Below are 19,196 nucleotides of genomic sequence, written 5' to 3' on the forward strand. Positions count from 1 at the left end.
CTGACTTCAAGGCACTGAAAATCATAATCATCACCATCATCATCATCATCATCATCATCATCATCATCATCATCATCATCATCATCGTCACAAGTTACTATGAAGACACTGTCATTTATGCAGCATTTTTATACATAGCTTTTTTCCATCCAACAAAGGGCCAACAAAGAATACATAGAGTTCCCAACCAGATATATAACTGCTTAGCTTAGCAAGTTAGCAGTATATGTTCCTGCTCAAAGAATATCTTGGGATGAGCAGTAGATACATTCAACATATACCTGAAAAATGGAATTTTCTCCTTATTATCTATTTTCTTGAGATGCAATGGGACCAAAAAAAAAAAATCCTGGAAGCACTGTAATATGATTTTAAAAATTCTAGGAATTCTAGCTTGAGCATATTAATACATTCACACTTGTATCTTCCTCTGAATAAACATGGTGTTAAATTCAGTGTCTTGGTCGGGCTTTGAAATTTTTGTTTTTATTATTTGTATAATGATTTGTATTTGTAATGATTTGAATTGTTTACTGTGTTGAATATTTGTTTTGTGTTGTACTGATTGCTTTCTATTGCATTGTTGTATTGATTATCTGTCTTGCAATTATTAGCAACCACAGTTGGGACTGGCAACTTGGTCGTTGAGCGAAGCAGTTGCTAAGTGAAACCGCAACTGTACTTACAATCTTACTTCAGCTTTCCTTTGCTTTACAGATCTGCAAAGGTTTTAAATGTGAGAATTGGTGGCAAAGTTACTTTTTCATCACTGTTGTAACTGTGAACAGTCGCTAAACAAGGCAGTCACTAAACAAGGACTACCTGTATAACAATACGAGCTCCTACCACAATTGGAGCCCTTGTCAGCTCAGTCATCTGACTGGTAACTAAATTTGTAACCTTATGCCTATAACTCAAACACTCTACCAATCATTATCTGAGTGATGTAGTCAATGGAAGAATTGTGAAAAATCAGTACAGCATGGATAAAGAAAAAAAAGCAATGTCTGTAACTATGTCAACAGGATCGATATATGAGATAGATGATAGGTAGAGATAGACATCTTTTAATCTGTGGTAGTCAGCTAACATACACTTTTAGAGGGCCAGTCATTCCCTGTTCTCAGGATGATGGGGTAAGAATTCACCTGGAAGGTAGGCAGTAGGGAAGGGTATTCCATGATCATATAAAATGCTCAAAGTGGGGATTTATGCTGAAAGGGAGACAGTTGAACTACATGATAGGTGAGCTACCATCTGGGTTGAAATTAAGGAGGCAATTGAATATTATGCTTTGTTTGATGCAGCTGGGACTGGAGCTGTCTTGAATTCAAATCTCCATGATGTTTAATTGTTTCCAAATGGTGAAACAGGGTTGAGATAGTGGTGGGAGGAGAATCCAATGGTTTTGGATATAAAACATGTGGCAGGGGGGATGAGACAGACAAGGCTTTTAGTGTCTAAATCTCATTTTCTGACTGAACCAGTTCTGGTTGTCACCTTCTCCACTTTCTAAATGAAGTGGCTCAAGATATTGTATCGCCTGATGAGGTAGTGCTGATGCATCCTATTCTATGCACAGAAACCACTCTGGTCCTCTTGCTGGCTTGTACTCCATCCCATCTGTGGTGGCAATTAAATGTTATATCTACACTGGAAACTGGCAGGATCCTTTTCTAGACCACAATGAAGCAGTCTAGCTCATGTCCTCCATGCCTTGCTGTTGTTCCTTACTCCTTAGTTTCTCCTGTCTGAGTGGCCTGTCTCACCCTGCCTAACCATATGGATGGTCCTGCTTCTTTCAGTAGTGATAGCTAGTGATGATGTTCTGCGGCCATCACCATGACAGGAAGCCCTCCTCTGCTGCCTGCAAGCCTGCTCTTAACCCAAGTTTGGAGCAAAGGAAAAGCATCTTCAGATGTTATCCTCAAGGCCATGCCTTCTTCTTCCTTATAAAGCCATTGCTGCTACTTGTTCCCAGGATAAATACAATTGAAATGAAAGAAAGCATTGCTCCTGAAGGACAATGTTGTAGAGAAAGCAAAACCAACCTTGTAATCAACCAGGCTCCAACATGGGACAGAGGGATGTTGGGAGTCAAGTTACAAAGTTCTTATAGAGAGGAAGAGAAGCGGCATTTTCTAACAGAGACTTCAGGCTTGAGGGAGCCTTTGGCCAAATGTCTTTCAGGATCCGAGCACTCTTGTTATGGTCGCTTTTACTTTCACCCTGCCTGCGGTCACCACCATACTATTTTTTTTTGTTTCAAAAATAATCAGGGTAGGCGACCATCATTTGCCCCTGACTACTGGCCTGCTAGACTGCTTGGCCCTGGCTTCACTTCCATTAGCCCGGCCTCAGGGGAACGGCGGCTTTCAAACACTTTGGAGAGTTAGTGGGGAGGCTTAAAAAGGACCCTGGCACGCTCTGCACACACAGTCCCTCTCACCTCGCACATTTTTTTTCCGGCAGTCACAAGGAGGAAACCGCCAACCACAGTGTTTGCCCCGGTTTCCTCCCGTCCCAATTTCGCCATCTGAAGCCTCTTGTTCTCCCTGGGGAGGGGAGGGGAGGGGAGGGGAGCCCCGACAGCCTCCTATTCCCCCCCACCAAGTGGTGCCGAAGGAGGCGGCGGCGGCGGCGGCGGCGGGGGTCTGCAGAGCCTCTCGGGAGATTTGGGGCTGAGGAGAGTGGGGAGGGGTGGGAGAGGAGGAAGCCGCCACCGCCGCCGCTCTTCTCCTGCCCCTCGTTGGCTCTGGGCTCGGTCTTGGCGAACCTCGGCGGGTGTGCAGCCAGAAGAGCCCTCCTCTCGGAGAGGCAAGGCAGGGCCCCTCCTCTTGAAACGCTGACGGGACCCGATATAATCATGATGGGTGGTGGAGTCCGCATTTGAACTTGCAGGCAAAGCGCGCTGGGTGCTTCGTTCTGCCGGGAGCTGCCGCGCTTCTCGCGCCCTGGTGGGATCAGGTGCTCGCCGCCTTAGGGGAGGGGGCGCCAGGCGAAGCACCCGAAGGACCCCGTTTCTCAGCGGCTACTAGACAGGGGACGTCGCGCCCGAGGGAGCCTCTGGATTACCAGCCATCTCTGATTGGGGCTCCTCTTCTGCTTTTTTTCCTCCCCCTCCCTTCTCTTTCCCCCCTCTTTTTCTTTTTGGCAGCCTCTGCAATAAACTGCTCTGAAAGGTAACTATACCATTCCCCCCCCCCCGCATTTTCTGCTGGTGAATGGGGGGCGCGAGAAAAGAAACACTTAGATCTGCCCTTGGGTGAGTGGGTGGGTGGGTGGGTGGGGGGGTTACCTGTAAGACAAAGAGTTTGGTAAAAGCTAAGGGGTTGGGGGGGGAAAAAAAACCTGATGAGGATGATTTTGAAGCCACCGGCTCTTTCAGTCTTCCTTTCATTCACCTTTGGAGAAGGCCAAAGCTTTTCGCCGAGAGGATGAGTGTAATGTACAATATTGATGGGGGGAAGAGAACAAAGAAAAGTGGAAAGAATGGGGGAAGTGTGTGCGTGTGTGTGTGTGTGTGTGGCCAGACAGGAGTTCTTGAATGGGAGGCAAGGTAGTGGAGTTGGGCGGCTCGGAAACGGTTAATGGCTGGGAGGAAGCGTCTTTTAGGGTCTGGAAGACACAAAGCGGCTCTGGAGCGAAGGAGGTGGTGGGAAGCGGCGGGCTTGGCGACCAGGTTCGGCTGCGGGGGCTGAGCTGGGCGGCGGAAGCTGTGGTCCGCTGGGTTGGTTTGGGGGATTCCTGGAGAGCCGTTTTCTCCTTTCCAGGCTGGCCGCGGGAGATTTCCTGGCAGAAAGTCACGGGGCGGGGAGTGGGGGTCGGTCTCTTCTAGCCATACTGGCCAGAGGGTAGGAGGTGGTGGGGAAGATCACAAAGGTCAGAGAAGAAAAGGCGTCACGGATGCCCAACTTTCCCAATCCCTTCCTTGCTTCGTTCGCCTCCCGGCGCACCCCCTGCCGGTCTTGGGGGGAGCACTGCCATCGACCACTTTTTTGGTGTGTTTTAAGAGTGGGGGTTTTTAACTTGCGGAGAAAGTAACCCATGGATTAAGAAAGTTCAGGGAAAAAGAAGCGTTTGGGAAGTAAATCGCTGTTGTGACAAACTTTCGCACCTCTGTGAGCTCCCTGCAAGGCTTTCCTGCAAGGATAGGGTTTGAGTATCCACCCCGCCCCCCGCCATTCTATTTGGCTTCAGGCAGAGTTCCGAGAACAGTTGTTTGAAATAAGTTAGAACGGAAAATATCTATCTATCTATCTATCTATCTATCTATCTATCTATCTATCTATCTATCTATCTATCTATCTATCTATCTATCGTGGTTACAAAAGCTAATATTGTTTAACTGACCTACTGATCCAGATTGCAAAAGGCGACATCCCGAGAGAGAGCAGTCGCTTCGTCCCAAAATGAGTAAGACTTGGCAAGCTAGCAATGAATGCAACATGGAAAAATTGGGGTGGGTGTGGTGATGGCGGGTGGGGTGGGAACGGGGGAAAGAAGGGCTGTGTTTCTTGTGAATCCAAATGTGTTGGAAGATGGAGCATTGTTTTGTCTGTCTCGGCATGTTGCTGCTGAGTCGGGTGGGGGGCGGGAAGAGGGGAGAATCTCCCCTTTCGTCTTTTCTTTCGGTACGTTTATCTCTGTCTTCCTGTACGTGGCGGCAGCCAAGGAGTTCTGGCTCAATCTCCTTGGCGGGCTCCAAAATGTTACGGGGGCGGTGCAGGGGGGAGTGTCAGGGTGTTCTACAGGAAAAGTCTATGTCATCGTCAACTAATCGTCTTCCTCCATCCCAGCTGCTTTCTTCTAGGCAGACTCTCCCCTTCCCCGAACACTGAGAAACCCTGCTTTTCTTTCTTTTTCTTTCTTTCTTTCTTCTTTCTGCTTCCTCCCCGCTTTAAAGCAAACTGGAGAATAAGCTCCTATCCTGCCCCGCCCAGCGGGTGTGACACACTCTCTTCCTTTGGAAACAGGCAAGATCAATCCTGCCACCCCAAAAGAGGTCTACGAAGGACTTCGCCGCGGAACCTTCTCCTGAGGAGCAATGAATGAATTGGTGCTTGGAGGAACACAGCGCGCGCAGTCTCCCCGGTCAAGCAGCTGCTGGCGCTCCCGTCGGCGGTGCTTTAAACGGGGAACCGGGAAGAACAGGCGTTTGCGCGTCTTGCTCCCGAGTCTTTAAGTTAGGGGATGGTGCGTCTTTGCGCAGTTCCTCGGCTCCCTCTGCTGGAGAAACTGTGAATGTCGAAGGCGTGAAGGAAGTTCAATCACATAGGCAATCAGCATCTTGGGAAATTTCTCAGAAGAGGGAAAAGTTTTTGACTTTGCGTGTGCAGTGCTACTCTAGGTTACTTAACGCAAAGGTATCAGCAGTGAATGGCTAATGATCCCCTTGCAGCTCTTTCTTCTGCTTCCTCCACAACGTTTGTTCCTGCCTCCTTTTCCTCGGCTTTTTTTTTTTAAAGTTAAAAGAGTATTATCATGCAGAAGAAACCAGGAGGTACTAGTTTTACGGTAAACTCAATGGCTGTGTTCACACGACCGTTTAACTAATTCAGTGAATGACCTAGCAGTTGCATTCGCACAACAGATTATGCTTGGTTAGTTTAACCTTAATCTGTCTCTTAATGCTTAGCCCATTGTGCAAACACAGACCTTTTGGTTGGTTTGTGGTTCCAAATATTGCATAACCCCCAATTATGGGTTAATTCATCAGGTTAGCATCATTCAGTTCCCTTATGAGCACGTCTGTTTTGACGTAAGGAGCAAACCCCGATTCCCAGAATCTATATACTAAGCTCAAACCTTAATCATGTGAAAGCTACATTCAAGTTGTGGTGCAGTTCTGGACTAATCTGTTGCCAATTTGGGATTTACTTGAGCCCACATACCACGAAACGTTTTTAAGGTGGTCTCTCTGTCCTCGCCCTGGGCTACAAAACCAGCGTTGGCGGGAAAAGAGCTGCTATTCTCTTCACGCATGTGGGAAACGATTCTGCGCGGCACGGGCAGGAGTTTGCGTTTATCTCCCTTCTCTTCTAGTCAGTTCCAGAAACAGCCCATTCACAAAGATAGGCTTCTCTTTCTGGCAAACTTTGGGCGCTGCGCCCGTCCACACGATCCTCGAGTTGCACAGATAACTTAACAGGTATGTAGCAGCTCCGCGGTTGTAATTTCAGAGACGGAGAACTTCCGCGCTCTGTTCACTGACTCGCTTACCTGCCCTGATTTTCTTGCCATTTGTTAAAACAGCAACTTGCTGGAGTTTAAGCTCCCTGACCTACCACGTTACGGGCCTGTGTCCTCAACGAACTCCTCGATCTTTTTATAAAAAAAGTATGTGGGAACCTAACCAAGGCATGGCTCTCCTCATATAAAGGGTTAGGCTGAATGGCTCCTTCAGCTGCCTCCGCAGTGAGTGATGGGGAAGATTATGTTCCAAGAGCCACGTTTCCTCTCCAAGAGAAAGAAAAGCCTGTTCCCATTTTCGCCCATCGCGGGGGTGAGGAAACGGGGTGTGGGGGGGGGGCAGGGGAGAGGGAGGAGCGCGCCCACTCCACGTCTTGCTCTGGGTGAAAATGTCGTTTGGCAAATGAATCGAGGCTTCCCCCGGCGATCGGCGAGAGCAGCAGGAGTATACATTTGCCACGGCTGATGCCCAAAGGACATCCCAGCGCGGGTTTAGGAGGCGGCGGCGCCTTCGGAACTAATCTCCCCGCCAGCACTTATTCCTTCTGCTCCCCCCCCCCGCCCCCCGCCCATTGCCCAGCGCGCTCGCAGCAAAGCTGGGCGCGGGGCACTCCCAACTGGCGCATCCCGGGGCTGAGAAAGGGAGCTTGGGAGGTCTGGTTCTCCAACAGCCACGTGGACGGATCATTTCATCTGGGAGGGAGGCTGGCTCCTTTGTCCTTCCTCCTCCTCTTGGTGTGTGAAGTTGGGAAGCCCTGAGCCATTGGCCTGGCGCCTTTTGTTTGACGAAGACGAACAGTGAGCGCGCGCGAGAGGGAGGTGGTGGGAGAGAGATTTGAAAGAAGCGGGGGCGGGGGAGGTCCTGGGAGTTGGCACCCCGGCGACTTAAGGAATACAGTAAGGTCATGCCAGCCATCAGCAGTAGCGCCGGGGGACGAAAGGCGATGGAACGGTGCAGTGAGGGGATTTCTAGCCATTGCTTTATTAGTAAGCACCTTCTTAAGTAAACGGTGCCAAGAAGGAAAAGGGCAAAGACTGGCAGGAAACTCTAGCAAGGAGAAGCTCCTAAGATAAAATGGGGTATTCTGTCCCTTGGTGACATTCCAGGATGAACTGGGCTGTCTCTATAAAGAGGCCTTGGGGCATCAGTGGTTTCATATGGCCTCAACCTCCTCAGACCACCAAAATTCAATTTCACATATGTATTACTGAATACGGAGGCAAGCCAAATGCTTCTGAGTCAGCACAGAGTAAGGGTCTGTCTGGCACCGCATCCTATTACAGAGGGCAGCCGGGGGGGGGGGGGAGATATCTTTCCCATTATTTATATTTTCTAAAGTGGGTAAGAGAGTGATTGGCTCAAATTCACCCACTGAACTCTTGATCAAGTGGGACTTGCATTTGGGAGGTCATAACTCTGTTTGCAACACTATCTGGCTTTCTAAAGTATATGCCTCTGAGTCTGGCAGTTCCAGCTAGGTTCTATCTTTTAAAATAAGTCATCCAAATTAATAACCTTGACTGCATCTTGTAGCATCATTTTCTTCCAACCTCATGCCCTTCAAATGGTCTACTTTTCTTCATCTCCAACCAGCACTGATAGATTAGGAAGGCTACTGTAGCAGGAAAAGTGATGGCAGTAAATAATCTGTTGTCATCACATATGCATCTCCTAGAGATAAAACATTTCTCTGCAATTTGATAGCATTTTTTCACTATTGAATATAAGCATAGGTACACTTTCATCTCTGTTCCACAATGAGTGATTAGTAGGTAGACCAACAGGAAATACAAGAGGTGTCACTCTTTTCATTACCAAAACTGTTTTATAGTACCTTAAAGATTAGCATATTAATTGTGGTATAACTTTCATGGTGTTACTATTTGTAACATGCAAAAAACATGTTATGTGATAGATTACACAGACACAAACACATGGCTGGAGCTGTAAATAGTGACTCCGGTTGAAATGAAATACAGAAAAACAGAAAAATTATAACAGACTTTGAAGTTGCTTTGTTCAAGAGCACCTCATTAGTGAACATTGAGGACATATCACTGTTTTCCCTGTTTTTATTTGGTACTATTTTGGTTGTCAGATTTGTATCTGTCTATTTCAGTATATGATGACTTATATCACATAGGAAGATAGACAAGATACAGAACTTCTGTTGCCATGGAAGATGAACACTTACATAGACCATGTTTGTTGCCTAAATGGACATGGGGACAGAGTTGGGGTCTGTACATCTTGCCTTTCCTCCAATAGCTTAAAGTCAAAGTCAAAGTCAAAGTCAAAGTAATCTTTATTGTCATTGTACTTCTCGTACAATGAAATTAAATGCCACCCCAGTGCAGGGGATTCTCCTTCATTTTACCTTCATAACAGCAACCTTGTGAAGTAGGTTGAGAGAGAATTTTTGACTGGACCAAAGTCAACCAAAGAGCTTCCATGGCCAAGGGTGGATGGAAACCTGGGTTTCCCTGGTCCTTGTCTAACACCTTAACTTTTGCACCATATTGTCTCTCATGTGTTGGTTTTGCTTCCATACTGTGTTAAGCATAATGTGGTCTGCTTGATTTTGATTTAGCACAATTCATGAACCCAGCCATTGTGAATTGTATGCAGACAATGGCTTGTTATTTGATGTTAAAGCATTATAGCCTTTGCAGAGATTGACAAACAGTAGTTTCCTCTTTTCTGTTTCTTTAACACTTAAAGAGAGGAAGAGCATCACTGGTCCTAATTTTTTGTGGGCCTCTCCCAATGGGTAGTGTAACAAGATGTCGTCATCTCATTCTTTCACAACACTGTAAGCTCCCCATAACTTGAAGATGCATGCCAGCCTTATTAGAATAGGATTCTGACATGGCTTTCCTCTCTGTCCAGTCCAAGATACATACTTAAGCACTTATGTAGCTACCGGTCTTCATGTATTGGTATATCATTCAGAAAATAATGTATATCTTTGTGATTTTTTATGAATATTTATTCCTACAAGAAGGTCTTCATATGATTCTCTTCTTCTCAATACTCACAAGTATTGTGGGTTGGGAAAAGCATAAGCAAGGAAGGGTTTAAAAGCTTTCTTTAAAATACTAGTATTTGTTAGGATACACTCAACTAATATTTGCTAAATTTGGGTATACCTATTCATTCATTTCTCAGATTGTAGCCTTTGTTCAGTTAGGGCTCCAGAAGTTGGCATAAAATACAGTAAAACCAGAATGACTAATAATGGTGAGGATGATGATAAATTTGATTTGTATCTTGCCTTTCTGCCCAGAGAATACTCAAGGCACCTACCAATCAAACAGTCTGTTAAAATCTGAGGAAAACAATTACAATAAACTATTATCTAATTCAAACTGAAACATCCTGGCTAAAGAGAAAAGTCCTGTCTTTTTTCTCAAAAGTGGAAAGTCCAGGAGCTGAAGTGCAGTTCCCAAGTGGATGTCTTCCATAGCTGGGAGCAACACAAAAAATTCTCTCCTGTGTGCCAGCAAATGGATTTGGAAAGGGAGAACATCTTTAAGAGAGCCTCTTCTGCTGACTTTAAAGTCTGCACAGGCTTATAGTGAGAAAGGTCATTCTTTAGGTAGCCAGACCTCAAACTACTGAGGATTCAAAGGTTAAAATCAACATCTTAAATTGTGCCTGGAAAACAATATGATGGTTTGAGCATGGGAATAATATACTTCCAGTATCATTCAGCAATTAGCAATGTTTAACCAAAAAAAGAAACAATCATAGCAGTATTGAGATTCATATCCAGGAACCAATGGGCATTACTGTTAAGAAAAGACCTTAGTTATTAATAGGATGGTCAGGTGTCCTATTTTGAAAAAGGTAGTCATGTATTCATGATACTGTCCCCGTCTCTGTAAAGATCAAGAATCAAGAGACTAGAAAACCTTGAAGTGACACATTACCTGTTACCACTTGGCCTGCAGTCAGAACAACCACAGGGCTCATGCAGTCAATGTTTTTCCTAATATCATGTGCTGTGCTGCCTTTTCTACTTAAATTACAGCAATTCTTTCTAAATTTGCACAATTATTGAGATTTTATGCAATGACCCATTTAAATTCTCTTTGCTAATATATTTCCAAGTGTGTGGCTTTCTTAGAAATGATTGATTTAAAAAAAAAATGGTGGAGGCTGGATTGCTAGTTGAAAAACAGGTGTGAAGCTGGAGATAAAGTTAAATGAAAATTGTGCTTGTGCTCTGCTACTTCTTTCATTAATTGGCCAAGTCTCACTTTTCTGTTGCTGCCTGGAGATTGCCCAAACATTGCTGTATTAAAGAGAAGTGTCAGATTAGGTCCTGGTCTCTGTAGGTATGTAAGTGTGAAAACCACATCAAATTTACATCATCCTGCAGACAACCCACAGACCCAAATAGCTTCTACATAAAGTGAAATAGATTTTTATTTGTAGAAAAGGACTTTTTATAGTAGAACTCTTTTTAGAAATTTGAAAGAACCTCCCCCCCTCTTAAATACCAACTTTGAACTAGCATATTTTTCTTCTCAGCCTGAGCCAACTTTCTCTTCAACAAACATTGCCTAATTCATTCAATATAATTATATCTAAAGTGCATTCTAGGAGTGAGTTTATACATTGCACTGAATCATACTGTGGTTTGATTTTAGTTTTGTGCAGTGTATGAGGCCAGCTTATGCCAATATATGATCCACCATGGACTACCAGTGGTAGCTTGTTAAGAACACACCTCATTTATGCAGACCCAGATAAGCAGAACTAATGGACAGCAATACCTGGTTGGTGGGCTGTATGTGACTTGTTGAGTTAAAAACTGTGATTTGCTTTATAACTACATGTATATAACACTCATAGGCTTCCATAGTGTGAGACAATCCCCTTTTTTTTAAATCAATGGAATACAAATAATATACATTGATGCAAAGAAACAGAAGCGAGGAACAAAATGATGCTTTTGGGGGAATGGTGGTGTAATCTTTTGGAGATTCTGCCATGTAGTACTTGGATCACTACATGTGATAATGAGTTAATCAAGGGACAGTGATTAATTGAATATAGCCCAAATTAACCAACTGTGAGCAACTGCAATTAATCAACTGGCAGTAATGTGGTAAAACTGGCAAAGTTAATTAAATGGTAGATAGAATATTTAAGCAGTGCAATAATGAAGCTAATCAGTGTTAGGCAATTAACCATTGATAATCTAAAATGATTGAAATGAGTGATGATGAATAATAGACTGTATGAGTATATTAGATGGTACAGTACTCCAGTAGCTTATTAGCTGAATACAGTTGGAAAGTGGTTCCTTGGAATCTGTTCCCATTATGTACAGGATCTAAAATGTTTTTTTTTCCCCCAGCTTCTCTGAAGGCATAAAATCAGAGAAGCATTTTCAGTCTTAAAACTGGATTGCAGTTTTAAGTGTATTTACTTGGGAGCAAGTTTAATGGAACTGCATAAATATGCTTTGAACTACACCATTTATGGGAGCTAAATCTTTACAAGAAACAACAGCTTCTGAATTAGTATTGCAAAATAAATCCTGAGAGTGTTAAATGTGTATGAAACATGGAATCAAAATATTTATTGGAGTACAGGATGGCAAAGGATGTCATAATCGTCCCCTTCTCTTAATGCAGTAAGCTATGATTGTTTCTTTTGATACCAGTAATGAAAGCAGCTGCTAATTACACCATTTCTACTTCTTAACACTTAAGAATAAGATTTAGGCATTAATACATTTTTATATTTTGGCAAGAACAACATTAGAGTTTTTATTTAAAAAACAAACAAGACTTTTCCAGTTGAAAGGAGATCTCTAATGTTTTTCTTTTAGCAACCATGATAGCTGAAGACAAGGAGGCCAGCTTCACTGACAAACTCATTCAAGCAGCAAGGATCTACAATATTAAATGTATAGTTCACAATAAGAAGTCTTTGAAAAATGGGAGAAGGCGTAAGGCACAGACAAAACTTTCTTCTGAGATATTCATGGTGTAGGCTTGTATGCTTTCATGAACCTCTTTGATTTACATTGACTTGATATGGATGGTGTTTTAGTTTTTCTGCATCTGAACTACATAGAGAGTGCTTGTTCATTCTCTATGTATGTCAAACTTTATTCTGTTTCCCCTAAGTTGTAAATCCAAAACAGCTGGATTCATATATGCATGTGAGGAAAACAGTAAAAATATTGCAGCATAAGATCCAAGAAAAAAAAATTAGTCTGTTTTTTGCCTAGTGGCAGTCATCATCTAAGAAACTCTTATTACCCTAAGGTCTTCCAGATGCATTGGATTACTTCTCAGTTAATATAACCAACAGCTGGAGAGTCTGGGATTTATAGTCCAACACTTATGAGGACAACAGATCTAGAGGAAACAAATTGGGGAGACTGAACAAAGGCAATCTTAGTCTAGAACTTTGTGTGGAAATTGGATTGAAATAGGTACAACTAAAGCTGTGTCATCCAGATATAACTGGTACTAGCTGATGATATTAATTATTTGTATGACCTTTGGAAGTAGAAACTTGAATGTCTTGTCCTGGTGAACAAAAGGAGGATTGCATTAAACAATGTGAAATTAATTTCTTATGATACTAAGTTTAATAAGCACGAAAATGTTGCTTTCTGTATGTTTGAATGCCACAGAGAGTGTTTAGTAAGGTTAGTTAGATTATGGTCTTCATGCTGCTGAAGATCTAATTCAAAGGCTAACTATTGATTTTGTTTTAAGCTATTATTGTATTTTGGGGTTGATGTCAGCAGGATTGTTAACATGATTCTGGCTCAATCACTGTATGTTAAAGATACATGTGATCCTCTTGGGTATATTATCAGTATCTATCCAGTTATGAAGAACTGTGGATTCCTCAGGCCTAAGGGTGGCTAAAAGAATTATTCTGCAATGCTAGAAGTAGAAATCTACATCTGATTTGCATCAGTTGGTCATTGATACTGCTTGATGATATTTGATTTTTTTTTTTTTTTTTACAAAAAGTAAAGAGTTTTGAGCAATATGGTCCAGGTTTTTGGAGATACAGTACTCTGTTTATAAAATAATTTCCTAGATTTTTTTCTTTCCCCTTTTTCATTTCTATGCTTATCAATTTTGAGGTTGGGTTGATCCTTTAATGCTCTTGTGCATATTTTCTTTTCCTTTTTCTTACTCTTAAAGGAGTAAGTCTGGAGACATCTGTTATGTTTTACACTTACTAGAGGGAGTGAACATTATTCTTAATAATATTGAAATTAGTATACAACTATATTGCCTTAATGCTCCTTGAAATAAGGAATATTTTAGGAAATGTCATAGGTGACTTTTGTGTTTGGATCCAGCCAACAATATGATGGAGAAAAGGAAGAAAACTGTATATAACTAGAGGCCTTCTGACTTGCACAGTGTATTGCTTTAAGGAAAATATAAGAATGGTCTTAGAAGGCACTTTGCTATTTTGGATTAAAAGGAGTATTGGTTATTCCAGCATTTATATTGAAAGCCACTTTGAGTCTAGTTGGATTCAGTATCATTTAAACAGTAGTAAATAAATAAATCTGTCATAAAATATACATATATAATGAATACCTATTTCCCTCCATTTATTCTCATATTTACTTTAAAGCAGAACACTTCTGAGGATGAAAACATAACATGAAATTAATTACAGAAGCTGCAGTTTTAGGCTAATTTTACCTTATCCTGTTGGTAACATTTAATTATTTATCTGTCTCTTCTCCTGTTCTGGCCAAGAGCAATGATGTGGAATAAGAAAACACTAGGCAATTCTGAAGTGGTGAAAACTTGACATATTTTTGGCAAGAATGTAATATGGACTCAATTAGCTTGGATCAGAGTTCTAGGTCTCTCTTAGCTGATCTTATCTCTGCCTAAAGAATCTGTTCAAAGACTGTTATATGCTTACGAATTGGTAAACCAGGGTAGGTCCATTCCCTTTCCTTTCCCATTTTAGGTACAAATTTCAGATCCAGAAATATTTTGTTATGGTAAATGTTCATAGGAAAAATTGTCAGATCATCCAAGAGAAAAGTTTCCTTTGTATTCCTAACAAATACAAAAATAACTCAGCCTTCAAGAAGTTTTAGCATTTAATAAATTCAGAATTATGCAAGTATCTAAAGTTATGAAATCTGTATAGAATTTAGGGAAAATTCTAGACTTGTTTTACCAGAAAAGAATGTATTTGGGTTGATCCATGATTATGTGCTGTCAACCTTTAGTGACTACATAGTGACTACATAGTTAGATTTTCTCCAGAATTATCTGTCCTCAACATGACCCTTCAAGTCTTCCTGCAGTGTACCCATTACTGCTGTAATTGAGTCTATCCATCTTCTGCTGGTTGACCTCTTCTCTCTCTTTTCACCTTTACCAGCATTACAGTTTTCTGAAGAGAGCCAGGATTGATTCATAGGAGACTGAAATTAGCAGGAAAATCAGCCAACTGGCTTAAGTTTTAAAGTCATAGTACTGGACTTTAGGAAACAGCAGTTAAGAAAATTGGTTATAGATAATACTAAGTTCTTTGTTACTGGCATGAGTTTGGTTTCCATGCCTCCCTTAACATGAATTATCAATGCTACCTGTAAAAGATGAATGTACATGATATATTTACTATAATAGAAGGCATATTATACTGGAATTCTTAGTTTAGCAATAAATGTGAATAAAATGCTTTTTGAAGCCCCATCATTTTAGGCCAGTGTCCCATATCTTAAACCCTCAGCCTAGCATTCTGCTCCCACAGTGGTCAGTCAGATGCCTCAGAGAAGCCCACAAGCAGGACATAAGTCCACAACATCCTTCCATCGCATTCCCAGAAACTGGTATCAAGAGACACTGTTGTCTCCAACCTGAGAAGTAATATATAGCCATAATCATTTGTAGCCACTTAGAGCAGTATTTTTAAAAGATACCATCTTGAGTAGCAACTTACACAGATGAACTATGTGTGAATCTCCACACTATATTATTGTATGTGCTTCTATCATCCCCTTGTTTGTCCTCCCCTCATCCCAAGGCAACTCTTCCCCATGTGGTAACCTTTTCTTAGACAGCCCACTGAACATTTTCATAATCCTTTTCTGAACATTTCCCAGCTGTACGATATGCTTCACCAGAATCTGTGTTTTACTATAGATCACAAGTCCTTTCTATCAGAAGTGTTATTTTTCATTCCTTTTCTGTTCTCAGTGTGAATTGTCTTTTTCATAGGAGGTTCACGCTGAGCTGACTTTCCATTAAAAACACTGACTATATGCTCATAATTACCTGAAACAGCCATATAACGCTAGATTTCTTTTGAAAAATCCTTTGTGGGACCATCAAGAGGATATGACAGAAGTATAGGTGCATGATTGCCGAGCACATATTTAGATGATTATATTCAAAGTCTTTTAAGAATCAGAATAGATGCCACTAATTAAAAGGCAGCATGCTTCTTTTTAAAAATTTTAAAATGTTGATATAAAAATTATAGATGGCAAACATCATTTTAAAAGAGGCTTAGACTCTTTCTTCCTCAAAAGGACAGACTATCTTTTTTAAAATTATACTTGCTGCCGAAGAGTTTAGAGCAAAGATAAGTATGCTTCCTACTATTATTTTTATCCTTTGGAAGTGTATAGAACTTTAATGATTAATTCATTAATTCACTCAAACTCCCATTAATAATTAAAATATCTTTGATTATTTTATCATCCTAATCATTCCCAATGGCAAGTGACTACGCAGCATGAGTAATTGCCCATATCAAGCATATCTGGCCAAGAGTGCACGCACTGCAAAATATTTTGAGACTGAACTTGATTTTGAGCTTCAGGATTCTTATGGCTAATGGAACTTAGCCATATATAAATGTGTCAGCACATTTTTTATCCAAATATGGTTTGGCAGTTTATTCAGTATTTGTGCAATTTACTCTTTCTGTTTTCCACATGATGGAAAAAAGTAAATATGGTTGCCATGTCATGTGTTGAAGTCAATTATGAAATCCCATTGACTTGAATAGATCACATCATTTTCTGGCTCCTTTAAATGGAGGTTGTGTGGTACAGTTATAATTTTAGTCACCTCAAAAAGGACTAATCTGAGTTAAGTTTCTTTGTATCATTTTCCCAGAGTAGAATGAAGCCCAGACTGTCTGCTATAGAGTGGAGTTTGGGACATACATACATACATAGTCCCTTTATGTCTGATACATTTCCAGCAAACTTCTATGAAACTTTTGTAATAATGGATAAAAGCAAGTTAAAATGTGGTTTTGAAGCAAATACATGCCTCAGGTTGCCTAATCATATGTGTGCATACACACACATTTGTGAATCCTTATATACAATCTGGTTAATAAAAACCCTGCTAAACTGGAGATACTTTTAGCATTGATTAATTCTGTTGGCTAAGTGATTAAGTCAGATATAGGGAACCTCCACTTAACTATAAGACACAGAGATTTCATTCTGGCCTGCCAACTTCTTTTTCCTCTTCACAGGCCTCAATAATTCTTCTTTCTCAATCCTTTTCTGGACACTCAGAGAATCCACTGCCTAAGACTGAGAAATACGGGTAGTCCTTGCTTAACAAATGTTTGTTTAGTGACTGTTTGAAGTTGCAACAGTGCTAAAAAGTGACTTATGACTGGGGCCCAAAGTTACAACTGTCACAGTGCCCCTGCAGTCACATGATCACGATCTGGATACTTTCCAGCTCACACTTACGATGATTGAGCATCCTGGGGTCACATAATCACCATTTGCAACCTTCTCAGCCGCCTTCTGGCAAGCAAAATCAATGGGAAAGTATGTGATTCACTTAATGATCACGTGGTTTGCTTAATGACTGCTGTAAAAAGGGTCATAAAATGGGGTCCAGTCACGTGATGATTCACTTAATGACCACATCACTTAATGACTTAAATTCTGGTCCCAATTGTGGTCATTAAGCAAAGAATACTGTACAGTATTCCTGGCAATTAGTTCATTGATTTCTCTCCAACGAATACTTGTTGCCTTCTTCTTCTTGAAGAAGGAACTGCAGAGTGTGAGAGAGATAGACAAAGAGGTTGCCCATTACTTTTTTCTGCCTGGAGAAAGACATTCCTGAGGAGGGATAGTGGCTCTTTCTTGACATTCTTGAACCCCTCTCTGGTGTCATCCAGCCCTACATGTGCAGTCTAGAGATCAAGCCAGTCTGTAAGCCAGATTTGTTATTCTACCTTTTGTATAAATGTTGCAGGCTTCAAAAATGTTGAAATATTTCATAATATGGGTCATAATTAAGGGACACAGTCAAATTCATTTTGCAAAAAGTGATTTGTCAAACTTTATTATGCTTTAGACAGTGACATCTTGCCTACAGTGAAGAAAATAGTTCCATTTTAATAAATCTTTATAATTACCAAGATATGTACTTCGACTGTTTTCTAAGATTATGAAAATATTCATTGTGATTATTTTCTGTTTTGTTTTTAGGTCAAGATGTTAAAAAATATCTTATGGATGTATTGGACTTTAGCCATAACAAATGCATTCCACAAAGGTAAGAGCAAAATATATATGGGATGTTGACATGTTGAAAGTGAATTCTGAGAAAATTTGATGATTTTTGGTAGTCAAAATGCATCAGTTATTCTGTAGTCACTAATTGGAGAGCTCTAACATTAATATATGCATCATTAAAAAAAATATTCCCTTTGTTTTGAGTTACAGAAAAGAAGGAAACCTGTTTTATATCATGAGGGCTGCCAGTTGATTTTCTGATGAAGTTACACGTGTCTCTTTAATGCAGCAGTGGGCAAAACTTGTCGGCTGGAGGTGGCTTCCATGTTTTTTTTTTTTAAAAAGGGTATGAGGACTGCAAAGGGCATGATAGTACTATAGTGACATCAGTAGAGATGGCAGGGCTACATATGTTTAGGGGTGGATTTAATGCACACATTTTGCTTCTTACTTTTATTAAAAAGAAGGGTCTCCAAATATCAACAGCATAAAGGTGAGAGGTAAATTGAGGGCTGAGAAAAAGTGCTGTGCTTTGCTGTGCTTGCTATCATTAGCCTGGAATAAAAAGGCAACACCTGTTAAACATTTTAGGATCCAAGAACACCTGTTGGGAAAGAGAGAGCAAGCAATGTGTGAATGCATAATAGAGCAGGAATGTGTTGGATATGATCTTGTATGAAAACCTTCACATGCTGATTATGTAAAACAAGCACATCAGCCAGATCTCTTATTTTGGTTCAATTAAGGCTAGCATTGCATGCATCATTGACCATAGCAACTAACTCCAGATACCTACATTTATAGTATAGTAGAAGCAGGTCTAACTGTCTGAGTAGGGCTTACATGTGGTAAGTTGGATAGAATTTATAAGCCTTTAATTTATGGTCCCTGTAGTGATTACAAAATTGTTAGGTGACTTTTTATGCAACTTGTGATGACACGTAAGTACTTTCTGTTACATGCATACCTTCACAGATTGGCTGCTGAGTGTTAAAGAACAGTATTTTTTGTGTAAGGGATTTTTACCTCATTTTGCGTTAATAGATTAGGACACTTTTAGACGATTAACTGTTCTGTTGGGATAGAGATTTCTATAAAGGTTTGCTCTGTAGTTAGCATGTTAGGTTTAATAACAGGCAAAATCTGAGTATGATGCCATCACTAAATTATTTGCAAGTGGGAGTAATGCCTGTGATAATATAGAATAGGAATAACATTTTTTCTTATAGGAGAAGTAATAATTTGATTACACATATGCTTTCTCATTTTTCCTAACTGGTAGCATATTTTTCTTATTACCCTGCTACCTTTGATTACTGAAATGTAAAATAAATAAATAAATTACAGTATTTCTATGACTTAAGGACCCCTATGAATTATTAGCAAAACTCTAATGGATCATGTCATTATATAGTCTAATCACTTGATGGTATTGGACTTGATTGTTTCTTAGTTGTACATTAATATAGTCAGCAATAC

The 19,196-nt window shown here is 40.8% G+C and overlaps 1 protein-coding gene across 1 annotated transcript in view; it reads left to right on the forward strand.

Moving 5' to 3' along the window:
• Nucleotides 1-2,786: 2,786 nt before the first annotated feature.
• Nucleotides 2,787-19,196, forward strand: part of VCAN (versican) — a 100,102-nt gene continuing 83,692 nt past the window's right edge. The window contains exons 1-2 of the mRNA XM_088129950.1: nucleotides 2,787-3,182; nucleotides 17,691-17,757. Of these exons, the coding sequence (XP_087986076.1) occupies nucleotides 17,697-17,757 (61 nt within the window). The 5' untranslated portion in view covers nucleotides 2,787-3,182; nucleotides 17,691-17,696. The remainder of the gene's footprint in view (nucleotides 3,183-17,690; nucleotides 17,758-19,196) is intronic.

The sequence above is a fragment of the Python bivittatus genome, unplaced genomic scaffold (genome assembly GCF_059951505.1).
Source record: "Python bivittatus isolate LINGU-HERP-01145 unplaced genomic scaffold, Pbiv_v1 ctg000850_np1212, whole genome shotgun sequence".
In the NCBI taxonomy this organism is placed as follows: domain Eukaryota; kingdom Metazoa; phylum Chordata; class Lepidosauria; order Squamata; family Pythonidae; genus Python; species Python bivittatus.